General features: G+C 40.7%; 1 protein-coding gene across 1 annotated transcript in view; it reads left to right on the top strand.

The window, feature by feature from the left end:
- MMEL1 (membrane metalloendopeptidase like 1) overlaps window positions 1-13,123 on the top strand; it is a 33,560-nt gene that overhangs the window by 13,345 nt on the left and 7,092 nt on the right. Inside the window, exons 7-16 of the mRNA XM_061600871.1 lie at window positions 2,524-2,642; window positions 3,832-3,897; window positions 5,115-5,249; window positions 6,001-6,090; window positions 8,038-8,174; window positions 9,214-9,307; window positions 10,095-10,223; window positions 11,182-11,280; window positions 12,661-12,744; window positions 12,979-13,082. Of these exons, the coding sequence (XP_061456855.1) occupies window positions 2,524-2,642; window positions 3,832-3,897; window positions 5,115-5,249; window positions 6,001-6,090; window positions 8,038-8,174; window positions 9,214-9,307; window positions 10,095-10,223; window positions 11,182-11,280; window positions 12,661-12,744; window positions 12,979-13,082 (1,057 nt within the window). The remainder of the gene's footprint in view (window positions 1-2,523; window positions 2,643-3,831; window positions 3,898-5,114; window positions 5,250-6,000; window positions 6,091-8,037; window positions 8,175-9,213; window positions 9,308-10,094; window positions 10,224-11,181; window positions 11,281-12,660; window positions 12,745-12,978; window positions 13,083-13,123) is intronic.

Raw genomic sequence — 13,123 nt, 5'->3', positions numbered from 1 at the left:
TGTGATCTATGTTTGTTTGGAATCAGGGAAGAAGTTGGAGGGGAATTCCTCTCCAGCTTGGATTAACATCTGGGAGGAATTCAGGGATCATAACTGACACATCCATCTCTCTCACTGGATGAAACAATGCAAAATATTATCCAAATTCACACCCTAGGATTTATATTATTTTTTTATTTGCTGTCCTGTCCTGTGGCCTCGGAACGGCTATAGTAATTTAAGCTAGCAGCAACTTGTACATTTCATTTCACTTGACCTTAGTCGTCATTATATAATAATAATAATAATAATAATAATAATAATAATAATAATAATAATAATAATAATAATAATATCCTGTCCTTCTTCCTGAAGGAGCCCAGGGCATTGGTTTGAGATGACTGTAATTTTTTTTTCAATTAATTTTTATTCAAATTTTCAAAACCAAAACAGTACAAAAAGAAAAAACACAAATCCATAACTAATACAATAAAAATAAAAAAAAATAAAAAATTGACTTCCGGTTTGTCGTAGTTCAGCTATAAGTCTATAATATATAACAAGCCTGTATCTTATAGATTATAAAATCACCTTCCTCCAGCGGTTATCTTAATTGGTTACAAATCTCATTAACATCATATCATTTTATTCTTCCACAAAAAGTCAAAGAGAAGTTTCCAATTCTTGAGATATATGTCCATAAATTTTTTTTCTAGATAAACATGTCAATTAATCCAACTCATCAAGTCTACTAAATCCAGTAATTTCAAATCGCTCTTCTTCCATTATCCGTATTGGTTCCATCTTCCATCTTCCATCTTTACACGCCCAATAATCTTGCTGTCATAGTCATATAATAAGAGTCTGATAGGAATTTCCTTTTTCACAGATATTTTCTTGCCATCAGTTCCAAACATATCACTGAAGTATTGTTGCAAAGCCGCATCTCTGTTCCTCTTTTTTATATGATACACTAGCACATCTCTTGAAGATTTTTCCATTGACACAAAACAGGGATTAATTCTGTTAGCTTTCTCCATTTCAAGTTCCATCAAATCCTTCCAGTCCAGGAATTTTTTTGAACCGATAATATCTTTATCTCCAATCTCTTCAATTCCTTCAGTGACAGCGCTGAGTTCCAAACCGTAATATTTGTCTCCAGAATCCATCACAGCCAGGAAATCCAAATCTTTTTTCATATCCATATTTAATCCAATCTCCATAGTTTGAACCTTGCCTTTAATTTCTCTTTCAACCTTTTTTGGTTTTCCAGATCCATCTTTATTCTCCTTTCTCATAGGATCCTGAATTTCTTTCAGCTCCTGTCTCATTTCGTCAAATTCAATTCTCCACGCTTGACTATTATTTCTCAGTTCTTGTTTTATTGACTTAATCCCATTCATTATTTTCTGAAACATGTCTAAAGATAAAGTCCCTTCTTGTACATCCATGATCTTCTTAATTGTCATTCTTAAAGCCAAAGGAACAAAACTCCTTCAATTTTCAATGTCCCAAGCAAAGAGCAGTTTATTCCTTTATCCAGTTACAAAGGAGTTAATCTTTCAAACCAACTGGCGTCACACTCTAGACAGCCCTTATCTCGTATATGCCCAGAAGTGCAAAAACAGCTTTAGTGCACAGCGTCCAAAAAACTAGTAGCAGAAAAAATGAGCAGATTCGTCAAAAAAAAAAAAAGATCAGAAAAAATAGTCCCAGACATATATTACACCAAAGTCTTATAAGTCAAAAAGAAAACCCTCATCCGTTGTAATCTTTATAATGCTATTTTCCATGTCAGCTTTTTGCAATAAAAAAAAGATAGGCTATTTTTATTTTCTTCCCCCTTAGTTCCATGAGTAAAAAAGAAGGAAAGTTTTGGCTCACCCAGGTTTTCTTAATTGCTGATTCTCTGACAAATCTCTTTAGCTGTGTAGATAAGAAAATAATAAGTGTAGACAGGAGGATGGTTGCCTGTTAAACCGTTTTCCTTTAAAGAAAAAAAAACGGGTCACTTTTTCAGCTGAGCTAGCTAGAAATCCTCGCTCTGTCCGAGCTGCTGGAAGACCTTCTTTCACAGACAATTCTGACGAATTCCAGTCTCCAACAATCACAACAAAGCTGTGTGGGAAATCTCACGTTTCTTCCTTATCCGGAAGAAATTATCCCCAGTCAAAAAAGACCCTTCTGACTGGATTTAAAACTGAAAAAGTTTCATCCAAGACGGGAGCCATCTCAGAGGCTGCACAGGCGGAGGGATCCTCCTGGGAAGTCCCGAGATGACTGTAATTAAGTGGTATATAAATTGTCAAAAATAATAAAATGATCAGTAATATTAGGTGGAATGGGACCCTCACTGTTTAAGCGGAGGAAATACTGATATCTGTGTTTCCAAAAATAATTTTTAGCAGGCTTTTTTTTTAACTGATAGATATGTGACCACCCAAGCTGGTCAACCTTGATTTTATATCATATCTTATCTCTAGATAGATGGATATACTTCAAAAGTAGTATCTCTTTTTCTTTTCTTTAATCCTTTTGCTGCAGAACCAAGTTGGAATATGGAAGATGAACTTGCCTTACTGAATTTCCAGTTTAACACACGAGTCCTCATTGATATGTTTGTATGGCATGACGACCGGGATTCCAGCAGAAATATAATTTATGTAAGAAGGCATCAGAACAGAAGACTCTGGTACATTAGGCCGGTGGGCTGCTGTTGTTAGCCCATTGCATGTCTGTGCATCCCACTTGCTCATGCACAAGATTTTGTTAAATTTCATGCTGGCCGTCTTCATCTTCGTTGTGTTTAAGGGCTGATTCAGAAAGATATAGCACATGGTACCATTCTAGGACTTCAGATGGTAGGTGGGGAAATTACACGCGCTCCTTGAAAAAACAGCCTCTCCAAATAGAAAGCTGGAATACTCAGAAGGAAGCTGAGATAAACTCTTCTTCTCCATATGCCGAGTTTCAAACATGCCATTTCCCCAACCAGGAAGGCCTATATTGTCTGCTATTTCCACGCAGTATTGAAGGGCATGGCAGCAATCAGGTGTAGCAAAAGATACCCTCTTTTTTTTGTATGTGACTAACAGAAGACAGATCTCGGTATTAAATTCAGACTTCCAAAGATATCTGAATGGCCACCTATCAGGGGTCACATCCACACCATACATTTTAAAGCGTGACGATACCACTTCAACAGTGATGGCTCTTTTCCCCCCAAATAATCCTGGGAACTATTGTTTGTTAAGCATGCTGTGACCCCTCACAGAGCTAGAATTTCTGACACCCTTAATGAACTACATTTCCCAGGATTCTTTGGAGGAAGCCATGACTGTTTAAAGGGGTACGATACTGCTTTAAGTGTATACTGTCTGGATGTGACCAGGGCTGCTGCACAATAGATTTCTGCACCATCAGGATCATGGAATAAATGACCTTTGATGTCCCTTCCAACTTGATGATTCTATGAGAAAGGGTTTCCTTATTTTGTTGGACCGTAGTTCCCATCATCCCTGACTATTGGCCGTGCTGTTTGGGGCTGATGGGAGTTTTAGTTCAACAACATCTGAAGGACACCACATGGGCTGCCCTTGCTATATATGATGTGCCACCTGAGATCTGAGGGGAGTTGTGTATTGTTGGCTCTGATTAGCAACAGCTCTTCAGCATCTTATTTGAAAATCTTCCAGAGCTCTCCTGCTGACCGCCCTTTGAATTGGAGGTGCTAGGAATTGAATCTGGGGAGTTTTTATGTGCAAAGAATTTGTTCTAAGCAACAGGTCTTTGATATTGACATTTATATTGTATCTTTTCCCACTCACTCACTAAGAGATTATTTTCCTCCAGATTGACCAGCCTGGGTTGGGGATGCCCTCTAGAGATTACTACTTTAATGATGGCAACTATCAAAAAGTAAGTATGTTCACAGTTCCCAAACTTTGCTCTCATCTTTTAAGAATCATGACATTCAGGGATCCCTCACATCACATTAATAACTTTCTAAATGGCTGTTCTTTTATTTTCTGCTCTGTTAGCTGTCTATATGCTGGTCCCCTAAAACACTGATGGGGAGGTGTGGTGATCTCCCCACATCCCAGAACTTGTGCTAATCTAAGCAAATCCTTTCTGCTTTCTGCTAGAGTGTGTTACCTAAGCAAGATTCTTATTTTATTTATTTATTTATTTAATTACATTTCTAGACCGCCCTATAGCAGAAAGCTCTCAGGGCGGTGTACAACAAATAAAATCACAATTAAAATATGAGCAAGTGTGAAAAATATAACATGATAAAAATCCGAAATAGAATTGCCATGAGTTTATAAATTAAAATCCATATTAGGTGTAAAATTAAATTTAAAATGTTTAAAAAGCCTGGGCGAAAAGGTAGGTTTTTACCTGGCGCCGAAAAGATAACAAAGAAGGCGCCAGGCGTATCTCATCTGGGAGGGCATTCCATAGTTCAGGGGCCACCACCGAGAAGGCCCTAGATCTAGTTGTTGATCTCCGGGCCTCTTTATGAGTTGGGACCCGGAGAAGGGCCTTCGATGTCGAGCGTAGTGAACGGGTAGGTACATAGCGAGAGAGGCGTTCTTCTGGTGTGCTTTGAAATTTTGGAAGGTAAACTGGGAATTATTCTCTGGCTCAGATTTCAGTCTGAGACAGAGAAGGATGTGGATGCTTGCAGTGGGGGGGGGGTATCCCGGCTGATTTAGTGAGCTGAACCTTCTGAGCTTTTCTGGCATCTCTGTTGATTAAAATCTCAACAGCCAAGCTCAACTGTGAGAAAGTGGTCCTTTGGAGACTCTGGTCCCAAATTGTTTAGAACAAGATCGGAAACCTGTGACCCTCCAGATGATGTTGGCCACCAACTCCCATCAGCTCCGGCCAGCATTGTTGATGGTCAGGCGTGGTGGGAGTTGTAGTCCTCCAGATGATGTTGGATTACAAGTTCCCCTTTTCTGGTTTAGATATCTATAGGTCCAAATGTAGGACTATCAAACAAATTGGATGCCACCAAATTATCTAGCTGTAGTACCTGCCTTCAGTGCGTCTGACTGTCACAACTTTGCTTGCCAGATTTACTGCCTAAGGGTTATGTTTAAGTGCTAATTCCTAATTTCATATTTTAGGTTAGGGAAGCTTACGTCCAGTACATGATCACCATTGCCAAGATGATCAGGGAAGATATGAATGTATCCAAGGATGACAACTTTGTCCAGGAAGAAATGCGAAAGGTTATGGAGTTTGAAACAAATATTGCAAATGTGAGAACAGTATTCTTTTTGGAAAGCTGAAGAGTGAATCTAAATGACATGTGTTGACAGCAGTGTATATAGGATTATATCCAGTATTCAATTAATTTCAGTGGGTCTGCTCTGAGTAGGACTTTGTTGGATAAAACCCATTGTCTCTCAGACATCTGAAATTTCAGCTAACTTCAATTTGGGTTGAATGTTACTTGTTAGTTCTTGAAAAGCTTACAGTAGGCTGTTGGGTGTACAAAAATGATAGGTAGCATCCAATCTACGTAGCTATGCATTTATTTTATTTTTAATTATTCACATTTCCAAGAGGAGTACACAAAAACAAAAAACATAGAAGGGAGTAGCAAAATTTTATTATAAAATAGCATATCTTAGAATGCTGGCTGGAATAAGAAAAAGTTAGTCATGCGCCTGAATTTTAGCAAGCATTGTGCCTGTCGGATCTCAGGAGGGAGTTCCACAGGCTTGGGCCCACCATACTGAACGTTCAGCTTCTAGTCTTTACAAGCCATGCATCTGAGCTACAGAGACTCTCCCAAAGATCTTAGTGATCAGGCTGGGATATAAGGGATCAGGTGGTATCCTGAGCCCAAGTTGTGAAGGGTCTTGCAAATTAATATAAATTACTGATATTGGGTTGGAGCCAATGTGGATGGATCCATTGAAGTCAATAGAAATGACTACGGTTCATTAATTTAAATGGGTTTACTCTGAGTAAGTTGAAGTCAACCCTCTGTTCTTTGCTTTCTAGGCTACAGTGCCAGCAGAGGAAAGGCACGACGTGACTTTGCTATATAACAAAATGACTGTTGCCGAACTCCAGGAAAAGTTTGAGCTGAGTGTAAGTGTTTTCAAGACGCAATGCCTGATTCGCTACTTGACTGACAACATTGATTCTGAAACATTCCTGTGGATAATAGAAAAAGTTGTTTAGTGTTAGGGAGTAGGGAGGGGCAAATTTGACCATTTTGGATTCTCTCCATTCCTCATTTTTCCACTCTTAAGTTCAGTTCTCCACATTTACACATGAGTTTGCACATGGCTTGAGGGCTGCACTGCAAAATTTGGAGAAGTGAGGATTTTGAAGGATTTTCAGTTTGTGTACTGTTTCAGAAAGTGTGAATTGGGTAAGTTCACCTTAAAATGCCAAGTGAATTTAATTTCTTCCCCATCCCTAGATAGGAGTGGAGGAGGCCATAGCTATGTTCTGGACAGGGGTAGAGTGAGCAGTTGGAAATTGCAGAGAAGCAGAGTGCAGCTAAGTATTAGGAGTAACTTCCTAATGGTTAGAGCTGATCAACAATGGAACAGACTGCCTCAGGAAAGAGTGTGGATGTATATAAGTAGAGGCTGAGCATCTACCTGTCAAAGATGTTGTAGTTGCATCTCCTGCATTGTCGATCTGTCATTGAGTGTGGAGGGTTGGGCTACATCAATGTCCTTCAACCTTAGGTCCCCAGATGTGGCTGGACTACAACTACAACTCCCATAATCCCCAGACAGCTTAGCCAATAGTCAGGGATGATGTGAGTTGTAGACAACAGCATCTGGGGACCCAAGGTTAAAGAACACTGAGCTAGATGAACTCCAATTCACACTTTCTGAAACAGTATGAGAACTGGAACACAGCCCTCCTTCAAAATTTGCCCTTATCTAAATTTCGCGATGCAATTTGCCAACCACACAATGTTTACAAAAATAAATGTTAGGGGAAAGTGGGCATAAAACTGAATATATGAGTGAAAATTACATGCAAAATGTATTATACGCTGAGAAATTGCTTGCAAAAATGTGCACATTAGTCAAATCTGCCTATACAAATATGTCTATGGCCTTTTCGGTGGCTGCCCCTAGGTTGTGGAACTCCCTTCCAAGTGAGGTGTGATTAGCTCCCTCCTTGCCGTCCTTCCGGCGACAAGTAAAGACTGTTTTATTTCAATGGGCATTTGGGAAAGAGAACAACCAGGATTAAGTGTCATAGGATTGGTGACTATATTATATGATTTTATTATTTTAAATATTTTATTATTTTAAATTGTCCTCTGCTTTTAACGTATGTTTTATGGTTTTAATTTTTCTCATAGTTTAATTCTTTTTTAATTGTATACTTCTGTATGTTTTAATGGTGTTTTTAGTTGTAAGCCGCTCTGAGTCCTATTGGGAAAAGGGCGGGGTAGAAATAAAGTTTATTATTATTTATTATTATTAGGAGAAACTAGCACTAAAATGCTAGAGAATTTTCATGAGGATTTTTTTTAAAAAAATCATGAATTGCTGCAGAAATGTGGAGAACTGAATTTAAGATTGGAAAAATGAGAAACTGAGACAACAGCACTTTCCATCCCTAGTGATGAGTACCTATTGCATGGTTCCTGGTGAGGAATACATTGCATTGTATCCAACCAAGTTCTACTCTGAGTATACATGCTGAAATGAAATTAGTCATGTCCATCAATTCCAATGGGTCTTCTCTGAGTAAGACTGACATTGGAAACAGCCCATTATCTAGGGACCCTTGAGGAATTCAATCTTTGTTATTTCTCTCAGCTGACCTGATCCACATCTCCTGGAGTAGTGTGTGCATGTGAATCCTAGTTATTCACCAGCTTTTGTGCTTCCCAATCTTACAGCCACAGGATGAAGGGGAAAAATTAATTCCTGAAGCAAAGGTCTTTGCTGTGTCAAGGGGAAGCTATTACAAGAGGACCAATGGTGGGATGAAAATGGAACTTCACAAGATCTTTTTTAGAACAAAGACTTGTATTCATTCTCTCTCTCTCTTTTTTAGGAGTTTAATTGGACACACTTGATCCAGAGTGTAATGTCTTCGGTCAACATTGAGATCAGTCCAAATGAGGAGGTAGTTGTGCATGGAGTTCCGTATCTCCAGGAGCTAAAAGCCATCATTGCCAGTTATTCAGCCAGGTAGAGATGTCAGATTTCTGGGACACACCCACACAGAGAAACATACACAATGAGAGAGAGAAGCAATAAATAAGTAAGGAAAAAAACACAGAGAGAAACTACACAAGCAAAGGAGAAAAATACAGTAACAGAGGAAAAGAGGGAGAGAAGCAGAGAGAGGAATAGAAAGATTGTAAAGGTGATAGTTTCATTTAGCTTACTTTTGTTTTAAACTTTTTGTAATAACGTATGGTTTATACAAATTTATTATTATTATTATCAACAACAATAACAATAAAAATATTAAAAAAATAAAAATAATTAGATTTATATCCCGCCCTTCCTCCCAGGAGGAGCCCAGGACAGCAAACAGAAGCACTAAAAACACTCTAAAACATCATAAAAACAAACTCTAAAATATATTAAAACAAAACAAATTTTAAAACCTATTTTAAAAAAAGGTTTAAAAGCATATTGAAAAGCAGTTCCAACACAGACTCAGACTGGGATAGAATAAGACTCATGTCGACATCAGCTGGCATAGAAGACCATAAGAGCCGCTGGCTAACAGATCCCATCCCTTATTGTAATTTCAAAACAAGTGCAGGAAACCAAGATCATACTTTCCAGCCCCTCCAGAAACACCCAAGCAATACAAATTCCAGGAAAAATGAATGATCCTGGATGAATTTGCAAGACCAGACAAGGTGTGCTGGCTGGGTCTGATGGGACTGGTAGTCCAAAATATGTGGAGGGCACCAGAGACTCGGGAAGGCTGCTTGAGATGCTCTTAATCATTAAGGGTTTGTATCCAGTGCTAGCCCTACTCAGAGTAGACTCATCAACGTTGATGAACGTGACTAAGGCTACAATCCAGGACACACTTTCCTGGAAGAAAGTCCCATTGAGCCCAATGGAGCTTACTTGTGTATTGGATTGCAGCCTAACTTGGGTCCATTAATTTAAATGGGTCTACTCTGGGTACAGCCTCGTTGGATGTAACCCACAGTGTTTCCCATTTCATGTTGCTAATGCCTCCTCTTCCTGCCTTCACCCCCAGCACTATCCAAAACTACCTGGTATGGCGCCTGGTGCTTGACAGAGTTAACGGCTTGAGCCGGCGTTTCAAAGATGCCAGAGCAAACTTCCGAAAGGTAACGCTCATCCTTTTCTGACTTGCAGATTTTACTGGTAGTGATTAGAGATGAAAAGGTCTGTCAGTTCCGTTTCTCTCAGTTTCTCATTTTTCCAACTTTAAATTCAGTTCTCTACATTTCTACAGCAAACTCCAAATTCTTTTTTTTTAAATCCTCATGAAAATTCTCCACCATTTTAGTGCCAATTTCTCCAAATAAACACGTTTGTAGGCAGTTATGACAAAGGAATACATTTTTGCAAGCCATTTTTCATCACATCATGCCTTTTTGCCTGTTATTTTCACTCATGTATTCGTTTTTATGCACACTTTCCCCTAATGCATGCATTTCTGTAAATGTTGTGTAGTTGGTGAATAAGCATCAAAGGGGGAGAGTGTTAGCTACTGAGAAGAGACTTCTCAGTGGCTAACTCGGCTCCTTTCACTCTGATTGGCTCCAAAACCCAGGAAAGGACAAGGAATCATGTTAGAAGGTTCTTCTTAGTGACTAATGCACTCCCCTTTCATACTGATTGGCTCATTGGATGCTGGAGACATAGGACCCTGTTTCCAAAAAGTAAGAGGTCTAAGGTCCCCTGAGACCCTGGACAACTATACCCCTGGGTAGGGGTTGTAGTCCAGCAACACCAGGGGAAGCAAAAGTTGGGAAAGACTGCGTTAGAATAAGGGGCCAAGGATCTTGTGCTGGGTGATGAAAGGGAGAGGAACCCAGCTGAGGGGGTGTCAAGAGGGGGCAGGACACGGTCTGGATGATAAGAGTAGCGTTTGGGCCTTTTTCTTCCCAGGCACTTTATGGTACAATGCTGGAAGAAGCTCGATGGCGGGAATGTGTGAGCTATGTCAACACCAACATGGAAAATGCCGTTGGAGCTCTGTACGTGAGGGAGACTTTCGCTGGCAAGAGCAAAAGGATGGTAGGATGTTGTGTTCCGGCTTTCTTTTTCTTCCTGATTACCTCCCTCTTGTCATCCCAGCCTCTGTGGATCAAGCCCACTCCAACCTGCCCTGCCCTATCCCTTGAGCTGGTTCCAATGTAATGTTAGTCATAGTTTAGCATTGCAAGAATGAGGACAGATGAGCCTGAGAATCCCACACTGGCCCCAAATTTGGAAGCTTTTGCTTCCAGCTTTTGATTAACCGCAGCTTGTCACATCATCCAAACCCAACAAACTATGGTTTAATCTTGTCTGTGGTTCAGTGAAGCAAGCCAACTTCAAAACATAAGGTTCTACTTAGGGTAGACTCGTTGATGAGTGACTCAAGCCTATTAATCTCATTGGGTCTACTCTGAGTTGGAATTACTGTGATACAACCCATGGCTTATAAAGTTGGCTTGCTTTCAACAAACCATAGCTAAGAATAACCACAATTTAGAGTTTGGACGTAATGCTAAACTGTGGTTAATGTGAAACCAGAAATGAAATTGACTGATCTCATAGCCATGCCAGAGGTTTAGTGATAACCAGAGCATTGTCCTATCTTTTGGTCCATTTTAAAGTATTAATGAAGTGTATTGTCTTCTTTATAGCCTCTGGTGAAGATCCAATATACTACAGGCCAAAAAGCATTGGGCTTTCCGAAGAAATAAATTTCCTCTCAGCATTTTGATATGTCCCCCCTCTTTCTTTGTGGTTTATTTGGATGCTGACCATTTTGTTGTTGTTGTTTCCACACAATAATATAACCCAATGCTGGGGACTGCCATTGATAGATTTTTGCTAGCAGTGGAACAACTTCATTATGATGCTCGACTCCAGCGACAGATGCATGTGCCCAGCAGAGCCCACACCCAATTGATCTTCATTTGGAGCTCTTCATTCTCTCCTTAGAAGCAGCAGGAGAACTGTGCCTCCCCATCTCTCCTTGCTTTAGGTCCGAGACCTCATTGAAAAAATTCGTGAAGTGTTTATCGAGACCCTGGACGAATTGCAGTGGATGGACGAGGCATCGAAAGGAAAAGCTCGGGAGAAGGTCAGAAGAAATAAGGGTGCATAAGAACAGTTTTCACGTGGTTAATGTGAAATTGGAATTGAAATTGGCCAATCTCATAGCTGTGCCGGAGTCTGAGATTCAGTGATGTCCAGACCATGGTTTTGTCTTTCACAATACTGATTTATTTTCATTAAACACACACACACACCATGACACACATCATAGATGGGGAACCTCAGGCTCAGGGGCCAATGGCCCTCCAGATTCTCCCTAGGTAATATCAGAGCTTGGAAAAGTTACTTTTTTGAACTACAACTCCCATCAGCCCCAGCCAGCATGGCCACTGGATTGGGCTGATGGGAGTTGTAGTTCAAAAAAGTAACTTTTCAAAGCTCTTGGTAATATCCCATGCTATACCATCCTTCCTTTGCATCCCTCCTTGAATGTTTTTACCTGGCTGAAATGTGTCCTTGAACTCTGATTAAGCCTGGATGGAGGGTACAGAGGAGTGTGTGAGTGTATGTAGAAACTAGCCCAGAATACAAAGGTAAAATTGTACATGTGTTGCTTTGCCAACTTTCCCACTGGCCTTGCCCACTGCTGGCATCAGGCCCTTAGAAGACTGTCCAGAAGAGAATGAGGCCCTCGAACTGCCCCAACCCTGACATAGAAAGTTGACATATCAGAACACATAGTTCTAGTTCTAAATGCCTGCCCAACTAGAAATCTAGTTCTCTCTTCTGCTCAGTTCTTTGTGTCTTCTCTTGTATGGAATGGCATTCAGTTATTCGAGACCCCACTTCCGCCCTGAAATGGGAATGCCTTACGTGGGTAACCTTTTTTCATCCCAAGGGACATGTTCTCTTGTGGAGAGCCTTCAGGGGACGCATGGCAGCAATGAGCAGGGCCAGAGGCAAAAATGGGTAGAGCAATGGATGTGACTCTTGTCTTTGTACGGCAGGCTACATTCTAGCTGTGCAAAAAAATGGGGATTAACTTACCATCGAGGCAAGGAAGAGGCATGATCAGAGCTCAAGGGCACGTGCCAACCAGGCACAAACACTTGAGAAGGGTGCGAAGCAGGGCCAGTCAGATGTGTGGCCTGGGGAGAGTTCCAAGGGCCAGGTTGAGAGGCCCGGAGGGCCACATTTGGCCCCCCAAGGCCTGAATTTCCCCAACCCTGGTTTACAACTCCAATGAGAAGTAAATCTTGGTATGGTCTGGTTCTTTGGAAGTAACCTGTCACACCCTAGGGAAAAAGTAGAGTAAAATACATATTTTTTTTAAAAAAAATGAGAGTGATTTAAAACATGGTGTACAAAATATGGTAGAAGAAATTAAAACCCAACAGATGGATGTGACACTGTTTGGGCCCTGGAGAAAAATAGAAATTGAGGGGTCTCTGCCATTGTCCCACAGGTGACTGCAATTAGAGAGCAGATAGGCTACCCAGATTACGTTCTCGAGGATCAGAATGAAAAGCTAGATCGGGAATATGCAAGTGTAAGTGTGAAGACTATACCTGGACCTTTCCTGCCCCCCCCCATTTCCATTACAGGGACAGGGTTGGGGGGTTGTTTCAGTTTTTGTATGCAATTCACTGATAGACACTCTTTGTCAGACAAGTACTTTTCTGCAATCACATTTCCTGTGGTTACTGGGTGTTGGTGTCTACTTGGTAATAGGGGCAACAACCCAGCAGAAGGGCCTTCAACATGAATGCTTGTATTTCTTCAGCTGAACTTCAGCGAGCACGAGTACTTTGCAAACATCCTGCAAAACCTCCGCGCTGGAGTCCAGAAAAGCCTGAGGAAGCTCCGGGAGATGGTTGACCAAGACGTGTGAGTGATGGCATGATGGTGAGGGGGGGATCCTCTGGCCA

The sequence above is a fragment of the Rhineura floridana genome, chromosome 18 (assembly GCF_030035675.1).
Source record: "Rhineura floridana isolate rRhiFlo1 chromosome 18, rRhiFlo1.hap2, whole genome shotgun sequence".
Classification (NCBI taxonomy): domain Eukaryota; kingdom Metazoa; phylum Chordata; class Lepidosauria; order Squamata; family Rhineuridae; genus Rhineura; species Rhineura floridana.
This window is presented reverse-complemented; position numbering and strand designations above follow the sequence as displayed.